Raw genomic sequence first — 10,429 nt, forward strand, 5'->3', positions numbered from 1 at the left:
GAAGGCAGAGAATCCAATGAATATGAGCATTATTCTTGCGGATCATAAGACTTTACTGGACCTGATGATAACTGGTTTACTTCCGGTTTGTAAAATAACTTTTCTCAGACGGAAATCTGGGTTTTGTTGTGGATTTTTTGGTTTTTTTTTTTGAATGATATCACTTCACTGAAAAATATGTAGGGGTATAAACAGAAAAACAGCGCGCGCACAGACACACAGACACACACACACACAGAGGAGCTGAGAGGTTCATACACCGATTATTCACTGAATATATACAGCTTATTATTTACAATGATGTGTTTTCACATTCTTAAATGGCCTGTGGTCCCAATTTGTGTAATTGGCATTCATCCAGGAGACCAAAGGCGACCTGTCACGTCATCTCTGTCAACCAATGAGAAACCAGAGCGCAGACAGGGGGGTGGCGCTCTCGAGGAGAACACAGCGCAATTAAACAGAGGGGAGCGCAATTTAAATCCAAAACGTCTCTGGACGCGCGCTGAGCGGGCCGGAAACACTTCTCTCACACACACACACATATTCACACACGCACACACGTTGTCTCAGCGAGTGAGTGAAGGAGAAGTGTCCGCTGCTGTGATATCCGTGTCCGGTCAAGTTGAAGTGGAGTCGCCCAGGACGCTCGGCTCTCCAAAGAGCGCACGGTGCGTCACCGGAGCGGCGGACAGACGCAGACCGGAGCCGTGTGGCGTTAATGGTTAAATATTTTGGGGAAAACCGAAGGGAGGAAGAATAAATGTTGATTTTTCTTAACATTGCCTGTTTGTGACATTCTTCCCTCCGCTGCACCAATGGAATGATTTTGTTTAATCGGATTATCGCTCCTTTGAACTCCGGTTTCCTCACAGAGGCGGTGACACCCGCGGCTCCACCGGGGGTCTGTCGTCTCTTTGCAGCCGCCCACAGCGCTTCTTCTCCGGTCTCCTCGAAGCTCCAGCGGTCGTTCATATGAGCGCAGCGTTCAGTCCGTCCTTCATGGTGATGCAGCGGCCACTCGGAAGCACCACCGCCTTCAGCATCGACTCCCTGATCGGGGGGCCCCCGCAGCCCAGCCCGGGACACTTCGTCTATACCGGCTACCCCATGTTCATGCCGTACCGGTCGGTGGTGCTCCAGCCACCTCCTCCGCCTCCTCCAGCCCTGCAACAGGCTCTCCCCGCCGGGCACCACCCGCACCCGCAGATCCCCAGCCTGCAGAGCGGCTTCTGCTCCAGTCTGGCGCAGGGCCTGACGCAGGGCATGGCGCTCACCTCCACGCTCATGGCGTCGCTGCCCGGCGGATTCTCCTCGTCCCAGCAGCACCAGGAGGCGGCCAGGAAGTTCGGCTCCCAGGCGCTGCACGCGGTCTTCGACAAAACTCAGGAGCTGCGGCTGGACACCGAGGACGGGAAGAGTTTCCTGCAGGGGAAGGAGTCCGCGGCGCTGCAGGCGTTCCACGACACGGACACGTCGGTGCAGACATCCACAGGTAGGCGGCTTGCTTCTCCTGATGACCAACGGGAAAAACGAGTGGAGGGGAACAACAGGGGCCACAACAATGTTTGAATTAAAATCCAGTCTGAAATGAATCAAACGCTGAAGCTTCATTTGTACCTGAGGGTCAGGGCATGGGTTTGTCATTTTGGCTGAACTGAAATAAATATTTAGATTTTACAGTCGTTATTTTAGTTATTTTAATTATTTTTTCTTCTTTTTTCTTTTAACAAATAAACAGAAATGATTAGTAACGATTCGATTCAAGAGAAAAGAAAGTGAAGCGCGTTGATCTGAACAGAAACAGGTGGATGATGCTCAGTTTTATATATATTTACATTAATATTTACACAACATTTTATTCATGTTCTTGGCAGTGAAATGTCCAGTGTGTGTCTCTGTGTCTGAGCTGTGGATTCAAAACAGTAAAATATTCAAATGTGATGATTTGATTATTTTCATTTCCGGTTCTTATTCAAACTAACGCACTGAAATATCTGTGAGAAATATTTTCCTGCTTCGCTCTGTCTTCGACTTTTCGTCTGTAAAAACTTGGGCCTGAATTCTTCCACAGCTCTGACACAGAGTGCTGTTTTCTGGCTCGAGGCCTCAGCGGCTCGATTCGTTTTAATCTTCTGTAAATCAACGTTTCATTAGACGAAACATTAAGAGAAAAACCTGCATTTTGTTTCACATATTTTTGGAAAAAAAAAGATTTTAGTTTCGAATTTCAGCCTTAGAATTTAGATTTAATCCTCAATATTTTATTTACTGAAGAAAAATGTTTATTCCTGAAACAAACACACTGACAGTTTGTTGACCTGCGAGCGATAAATCATCATCAGATGACATGTCGTCGCTTCTCGGGCGCCTGTTTCGGGTTTTATTGGTTCGTGATGTAAAACAGACACGTTTCCTTTTGAGCGTGTTATTTGTGATTGAGTCTGACAGATCTGAGTCTCCGGCAGCTCCGTTTCACAAACAAACTGAAGCGCAGGAAAAGGCCGCGCGGAGACGCGCCGTGCGTAATTACGCGTGAAAAATAAAAATCCCTGCAGAGCGCGTGTTTTCCGCGGTGATCCGCTCTGATCCAAACACTGAGCTGATGATGGACATTGACACGGGACAGGACGACGACCCCCCACACCCCACTGCACCCCTCCAACTCCCCCTTCCCTTCAGTTCGCTCCCACAGATGATACAAACACATTTGCTGTCAGAATAAAACTGATTCCGTTCGGTATCGATTTAATATCATGATTTTAAAACGTGACTCAGCCTTTATTTAATTCTCTTACTATAACAAATACAATTTTAAATGTTTTTGGTCTTTTGGGGAACAATCAGATTTTAAAGGATGAATTCTTCGCTGCAGTTTAATTCGCCTCTCATTTCATTTTCACAGGCAAAGAAGAAAAACACGAGTTTTTTAATTCCGGATCAAATCTCTTGAATCGAAATGTTAAAATCAGTTTGGAAAAAAAAATGATTCTCGTTTAGATTTTTGGAAGACTTTATGAGAACGGCTTTTTGTGTTTCTGTACTTTTATTTTTCCTTAAAAATGAAACCGTGACATTAAAGCGTCTCTCCGCTTCCTCCCAGTCAGAGCACACAGTAAAGAAGACTCCAAGGAGGACGAGTGCGGCCGGAAAGACGAGAGCTTCTCCATGGACAGTGACCTGGACTACAGCTCTGATGACAACATCACCTCCATGTGCCACAAGGAGGACGGGGACGGCGGCGGCGGAGGTCTGGATGACGGCCCACACTTGCACGGCTCCACCGGCGGTGGAACCGGGGCGGGTGGCGGCGCGGGGAGCGGCGGAGGCGGCAAGAACCGGCGGCGGCGGACGGCGTTCACCAGCGAGCAGCTGCTGGAGCTGGAGAAGGAGTTCCACTGCAAAAAGTACCTGTCCTTAACCGAGCGCTCCCAGATCGCGCATGCGCTGAAGCTGAGCGAGGTGCAGGTGAAGATCTGGTTCCAGAACCGGCGCGCGAAGTGGAAACGGGTCAAAGCCGGGAACGTCAACAACAAGTCCGGGGAGCCGTCCCGGAACCCCAAAATAGTCGTCCCCATCCCGGTGCACGTGAGCCGCTTCGCAATAAGGAGTCAGCACCAGCAGATGGAGCAGGCCAGACCGTAGAAGAAGAAGAGTCCAGACTGAGCCGCTTTTCAAGTGACCGAATCCCGTGTTGATGGTTTTATTTTATTTTTATTTTTTTTAACAGCACAAACACCAGAGTCTTCGGTTTCCAGCAGAACTCAGATGAAATAAATTCCTTCACTTCGCTCTGAACGAATCATTCAGCTTTTACTTTGCTTTTTATTTTCACTTTTATTCCGACATGAATCAGACTTTTCAGGTTTAACCTTTATCATCAAACTAAGAGTTTAATCTGAAATCTGTGAGGTTCAGTTCCGGTTCAAAACCACGAGGTAAAATGTTTAATTCAAATAAAAAATATCACGAACCAAGAAAAAAAACTCGGAGAAAGTGATTTGTGAAAAACGGATTAGTGCCATTTGTTTTAGGGATTTTCCAGAATTTTAATCAGTTTATTAGGATCAAAAATCATCTCGTGAATCTAAAAACAAAAATCAACAACTTGTTTGTTAAAGACAAACTTTAAAATATTTGGATCTATTTTTGAGTCTGACAGTGATGACGTTTGGCAGTCGGTTCACTAACTCGAGCTGGACGTTTCTTTGAATAGAATCATGGCTTAAGTGTCGCAGTGAATTTTCCTTTTAATCACTGAAAATGTCGCTTGGATGTGAAATTAAACCGTTTTTTCTTTTAAATTTCTAAGATGGTTTCAGGTTCCTCCCTTGTCTTCCTCTTCACAGGAAATTAAAAAACACAGATTCTCTGAGTGACTGGTTCAGCTGCACATTTCTCTGCAGGAGGAACCGCAGAGTTAAAAACCTCATCTTTCTGGAGCGGCACCAAAAACTGTGCGTAAAGACGCGGGCGGTGACGCGCCCTGAGGAGGAGGAGGATGATGAAGAGACAAAGTGACATCTTGCTTCGGCAACACGTTGACCAACTCCTCCTCCCCCCACATGTAAATACACACGGGACCAAACTGAGGACATCGCGTGTAGATTTCACCACGAACGGACGGTGCTTTACTTTAAAACATTGTTCAAACAGTTTGGGTTTTTACGAAGCTCGTGTCTGTGCTACTGAAGCGTTTCACAACTCTTCCTCTCTCTGCTCTTTGGATCAAACTGTTTCTGCTTCTTTTTGGTTTTATTTCCCTTCTTTTGGACAAAGTGACGCTGCTAATTTATTTATATAAAAATTGTGCAAAAGTAACTAACATTTCCTGAAGATATACAAGTGTGAATTAAAAGATGAACCGTGACCAGATGTTAACAGCTGCACAGTCTCCATTCATGCTCTGGATCTACGACCTGTCACTTTATTCTTTATCCACAATCTGTTCCGGTTTGGAAACGTTTCCACCTTAAATCCACCGGAAATAAAACATTTCAATCTGACAAATCACACTTTTCAGTTTGGACTCACGTCTCAAATTAAACACAGGAAACACTAAAATTACAATGAATATTAGTGATGACAGTTTAACAACACGCCTGTGTCCAGACATTGTTAAAAAAAAATAAGAGTCCATTTATTTGATTTTATTTTGGAGGCCTGATTCTTTAAAGGCCACAAATCGTCTGATTTGAGAAATGAAAAACGAACATTAACCGAATGTATCCTGTTAATGTTCAAAATGTCAAACAGCCGTTAATGTGTGAAGAAGAGGTTCAGCCTAAATTATCAGAGATGTGATGTTTTTGGTTCAACTCGGGTTAAATTTGGTAGAAAAACTATAATTACTGGAGACAAACCAGCTGCAACACATTCAACTAACCGCCCACATTCTACTTTTAATCAGATAAACTCATCATTTTACTCACCGGTGGGGAAACAGAGTAAACTCGCTGGCTGCTGCAGGTGCAGGCAGGTGGAGCGCTGCTCCCTCTGACCGTCGAGCTGAAACAAACCCACAGCGAATCTTCATCCACTCACAGGTTTTAACGTTTGCGTCTTTTTGTTTAAACGCTGAGAAAAAGCGAAAAAGAATAAACACAAAAAACAAACCTTCACCTGGAAGTTCATCTGCAGCGGACTCCCGCCATTCCATGACATCAGCTAATCAGCAATACCTGCCGGTCCTCCGGCGCCAGGTGGTGGACGCACCTGCAGAGGCACGCGCATCAAACTTGTTCTTCCGGGTTCAGAGAAGCGTTTCCTTTAAATCTCATTTTTACACTGAACGTTTTCATTTAAAACGCTGCATTTGGTAAAGTTAATGAGTTAATGAGTCGATGAGCAGAATAATTTTCATTTGTTTCAACTGTTTTGGGAATAAATTGATCTTTAAAGTAAAATTTGAAGCAAAAACTGTCCGAAATTCGCAGCTTGTTCAGTTTAATATAAAAGTTAAATGAACATTTTTAATTTTGGACTCAGTCTGTTAATCAATAAAATAACACACACTTTAATCAGTGATGAAAAAAAAGTGGGAAATGTAGGATCCAGTGCCTCAGCTGTTGATGCTCCTGTATAATAAACGTGATTCTTCCTTTACCTTTGGCTCTACGTGGACGCTGGCTATGAAATTCTGATAGAACAGTTCAGCACAAATCAGTCCTGTGTTACAGTATTCAGAGTGTGTGCCAACATTTTCATATATAATGTGACTTGAGTCACATGTGAGGTGACACAAATCTAAATTTGGAGACTTTAACCTGCAGAGTGAACAGAGACGTGAGGGTGTCTCTGCAGCTCTAAATGAATTTTTTTTTTTTGCAAATTGTAATCAGCCTGCGCCGTCACAGTCGGCTGATAAATGAGACCCAGGGGGATCAGCTGAGGCAGAGGCTCCTCTCTGCAGCTTGGAGTCTCCCTCCTCACTGCATTAACAGCAACCTGCCTGAGCGTCAGATGAACTCTGATCATTAATCCTGACAAAGCCAAAAACCCCAAAACAAAACCTGCAAGGTAAGTTAGGCTCAGCTGGGTGGAATAATCTGGCTCTGTGCACCGAAACACAACATCATGAATTTCATTTTAATTTAGAAAACCAAAGAGCACACGGGAAAGACAGGAGTGAAACCGCTGCAGTCCAGGTAAAGATCAGGAGAAATTTTCCTGAGTGAAAAGTGCTTCTGTAGATATTAAAGCAAAACTCGTCAGTGTGTCAGAGCTGATCTCAGACTGAACAGAAGAAATGAACGCTGTGAGCAGACAGATAAAACCTGGCCTCAGATGTGTGTGATGAGTTCATGTGTCTGTGGACAGAAACGTTTCCATGTCAGGAAACTTACAAACTTCCCTGAGATGAAAAAACAAGAAGAAAAACATGAACGTGATTTTATTTTAAGAAGCATTATTCTTGTCTTTATTGAAAAGAGACACATTACAGTAGAAGACTCTGTATTAGGTAAAATTTTTCAACAACGGTACTGTACAGCCAACAAAAGTCAACAATAATAATAATAATTAGAATAACAATGACAGTAAGAACAATAATGTGATGATAAATCATAACAATAATAATAAAACATGGATGGACTGAAGAGGTCAGAGGAAAATATACAAAACATAGGCTGAAGGGGCAGAGTCTTCCTCGCTAGGTGCGTTTATAAATAATGTGGTGGGCAGCCCTGGTGGGTGGAGCTTGGGGTGGGGGGTGGGGGTAAAGGCTACATGAGGTAACACAACCAGACAAACCAAAGGTTGACCGCATGGAATCGGTCTATGTACAGGTGAGGTGGCGCCGATATTAGTTTCCTCGTTCTCCCGGCGTCCTCCAGAACAGACGCGGCTTATTTACAGGCAGGAAACTGCAGCTGATCCAATCTGAAGCCAGCGATATCTGAGCTAACAGTTAGCCCAGTTCAGCTAACAGACAACTGAAAACATCAGCTCATATGACAACAAAACACACGAAGAGAAACAAGAACTGCAGTGGAACAAGTTGATGAAGTGAAGCAGATTCAGTGAGTCCATGTTCCATCAGTTAAACTCAGCTGACAGATGCTAACTGCTGCTGCTGGAGCTTCACAGGATGTTTGTCGTCTTCAAACATTTCTTTCGTGTTTAGTTTCGTGTTCAAGAAAATGAAAAATAGCAAATCTATGTTTCTTTCTGTTCTGATTGAAAAGCAGACCGTACCGAGCTTCCTCTGCTGCTGTGAACTTCAGTCACTGATTCTCAAATTTCTGACGCACACATCAGTTTAGAGGAAACCGCCAAAAGCTGCCACCCCGAAGAAAAACACCGAAATAAGAAGAAAAACAAGCTGTAGTGGAAGAGTGAAGCCTGAATCAGATTTAGTGCATCTCTGTCATAAATAAAGGACGTCTTTGCCCTGTCCCTCTGTTCTGGTCCAGGATATAAAAACACAACAAAAATACCTTGAAGGTTCAGCCCCTTGGTTTAGTATGAATGGGAGCTCCGCCATCTTTGAGATGACTGGCAGGGGAACAGGGGCGTGGCACGCACAGTAAAACGTTTGGACGAAATCAGGAACATAAAGGCAGGTGTGTTAAAAAAAAAAAAAAAAAAAAGGCATAAGCCATGTTGGAGGTAAAAACACGTGTTTTTCTTACATGTCTACAAACTGGCACCGTGTGTTTCAGTGTGTGAAGTTACAATGCAACAGTGACTGATGTGCGTGTGAATATTGCTTGGATACACAGTCGGGCTGAGAGCGGCTCCTCAGCCTCTGCACAGACGTCGAACCTTTAAAATCTGAGGACGAAACAGCAAAGAGGGAAAAGACACGGACACGAGCAGCTGATGCTCAGCGTGCTGTCGGAAGTAGAAATCATCACAGAGTCCAGGTGAAGGAGCGTCTGTCCCCACAGTCCTCATCAGATCACCTTCACATTTCACATCCAGAGACAAAGACAAAAATAAAACCAATGTTTTGGTGATTTTCATCTAATTCCACCTGAAGTTAACTCTCCATGTTCATGATTCCTTCCACGTGATTCCCAACCTTTCTGTGTTTATGACGTGTCCACCTGGACTCGGCCCAGAATCTTGTGGTCTCACTTAGACCAGGTCTGGGTGCACTGTTCTGTCCTGTTGGGAGCACTGGCTCAGATGCTGGTTACCTGCAGAGCCTCCTGCTCTGATTGGATCAGCACGACACTGAGCCACAGCACACAACATCCAGTCAACGCCAATGTGTTTCTCTGCCCGACACACACCAGCACACAGCAACATGTTCTCATATGTACACCACGTCACCTTCGACAGACAGGAAGCGACAAAGAGAGAGAGGAGGAGGAGATTATTTACAAGAAACAGTTTCCAGATGAGAGAAGAAGAAGAAAAAGAAGCCCTTCTTGTGATTCGCTGAGCAGATCAGGCAGGCCGTCTGATTGGACGAGACAGATGAAACACAGAAGGTAATGAGAGGAAACTCGCGATCTCAGTTTTTAAATCTACCTGCTGAACTGACGACGTCTCCTCCCGTCAGCCGTCTGAGTGAGCTGACAGCAGATCGCTGAGCTGAGCGTGAAGAAGCACGTCCATTCCCTTTTTGCTCCGTGTGTTTGCTTCTTAGCTGCTTCATGTCTTTTCCATTTTTACAAGTGAAAACAATCAAATTTCAGGGACAGTTTAAACCAAACGTAGTTTGACCAGGATGTAAACCAGGCTCGGGTCTAAGATGTTCTCAGTTCAGTCGTCAGGGAAAATAAACACGCGGCTGTTTTCATATTCATTTAGCTGGATTTCTCTCTGGGAAACGGTGAAGACCATCTGACTTCTACCTTCTTCTGTGAACCGGCTTTAAATTTGGTTCAATTCTGAACTGAGTGAAGTGAAAACACTTTAAACCCAGAGTCCTGGTGTAAGGACTCACAGGGAAACGATGATGGGAGTTTAAAACAGTCTCTGGTCCCTGAGCCTGGCGAGAGCTTCTGTACACCTAATGACTTTATACACCTGAAATCAATCCCCCTCCCCATCTGACACTTTTAACCATTGGTCCAGCAATGCACATCCAGATATAATTAAATTAAAATAGAAAAAAGCAAAGCAAAGTGTCTAGGACATGCGATCTATCACACTTTACTTCTAAGAACTGATCTGATATCTGTTTTTTCCTCGTTAAAGTTTTACATCGAGATATTTTTCACATTAAAAATCGTGTGTAGGCAGGAGAGCGGACAGAACTGGAAAAATAAAAGCCAACGCAGGTGAGAGGAGGTGAAACCCTGACGCTGCAGGTGGGATCAGACAGAGGCGTCCTCTGTCCACTGAGTGTGTCTGTCTGTGGACCCCACGCTTCCTTTCATGTCACAGTTTCCTTGATCTCGTCTCTCGTTCAGACAGAAGACGATATGTTTCTGCGGGACAGAGGGAGTGGCTTCTGATTGGCTGAGTGAAGCTGGATGAGCGGGAACTGGCCGTGTAGTGTTAAATTAGCGAGTGTGTGTGATGAGGTATGATGTCCGTCGGGCTTCAGACTCTGCCCTCATTGGCTGTCGTAAGTCATGTGATTACTTCCCAAAAAGCTCTTATGAGCCATTAATGTCTCTTGATGACGATGCCAACTCAGATGATTGTGGACCACATTTCCCAGCATGCTTTGGGTGTTTTTTCCTGTTGAGGGTTCTCCCAAATAAACACATGAATGCAGCGCCACCACTGACCTGTGGTCTGCCGTCAGCAGCAATGGTGGTTGTCAGGTGAGGTGGGCGGGGCTTATGAGTCATAACAGGTAGTGGTTCCCTAAATAAATGGTCAGGATTCTCCCAGATCAGGGTTTGTGTGTCCGTTTATAAAGAATCACGTGGTTGAACAGCGTGGTCATATGAGCGCCGTGCTCCCGGTGCTGCTGCAGCTGTTGTTACGGTTGGTGTTGCGGCGCGACAGGTTGGGCGTGGCCATG

General features: G+C 44.8%; 2 protein-coding genes across 3 annotated transcripts in view; one reads left to right on the forward strand and one right to left on the reverse strand.

Annotated features, from left to right (window-relative positions):
• Nucleotides 1-975: 975 nt before the first annotated feature.
• Nucleotides 976-3,645, forward strand: gbx2 (gastrulation brain homeobox 2). Its single transcript, XM_041032361.1, has 2 exons — nt 976-1,495; nt 3,104-3,645. The coding sequence occupies exons 1-2, from the start codon at nt 976-978 to the stop codon at nt 3,643-3,645; spliced, it is 1,062 nt and encodes a 353-aa protein (XP_040888295.1).
• A 3,242-nt stretch (nt 3,646-6,887) lies between these two features.
• The window catches only part of agap1 (ArfGAP with GTPase domain, ankyrin repeat and PH domain 1), a 97,248-nt gene continuing 93,706 nt past the window's right edge, over nt 6,888-10,429 (reverse strand). For both annotated transcript variants that reach the window (XM_041032219.1, XM_041032218.1), the window contains exon 18: nt 6,888-10,429. This exon is cut by the window's right edge and continues 128 nt beyond it. In XM_041032219.1, coding sequence (XP_040888153.1) covers nt 10,348-10,429 — 82 coding nt within the window. In that variant the 3' untranslated portion in view covers nt 6,888-10,347.

This window comes from Toxotes jaculatrix, chromosome 24 (assembly GCF_017976425.1).
Source record: "Toxotes jaculatrix isolate fToxJac2 chromosome 24, fToxJac2.pri, whole genome shotgun sequence".
NCBI lineage: Eukaryota > Metazoa > Chordata > Actinopteri > Toxotidae > Toxotes > Toxotes jaculatrix.

Excerpts from the sequence above, each read along its gene's own strand:
- gbx2 (XM_041032361.1), top strand. The coding sequence starts at position 976 with ATGAGCGCAGCGTTCAGTCCGTCCTTCATGGTGATGCAGCGGCCACTC. Across the intron at positions 1,496-3,103 it reads GTCGGTGCAGACATCCACAG|TCAGAGCACACAGTAAAGAA; the intron begins GTAGGCGGCTTG and ends GCTTCCTCCCAG.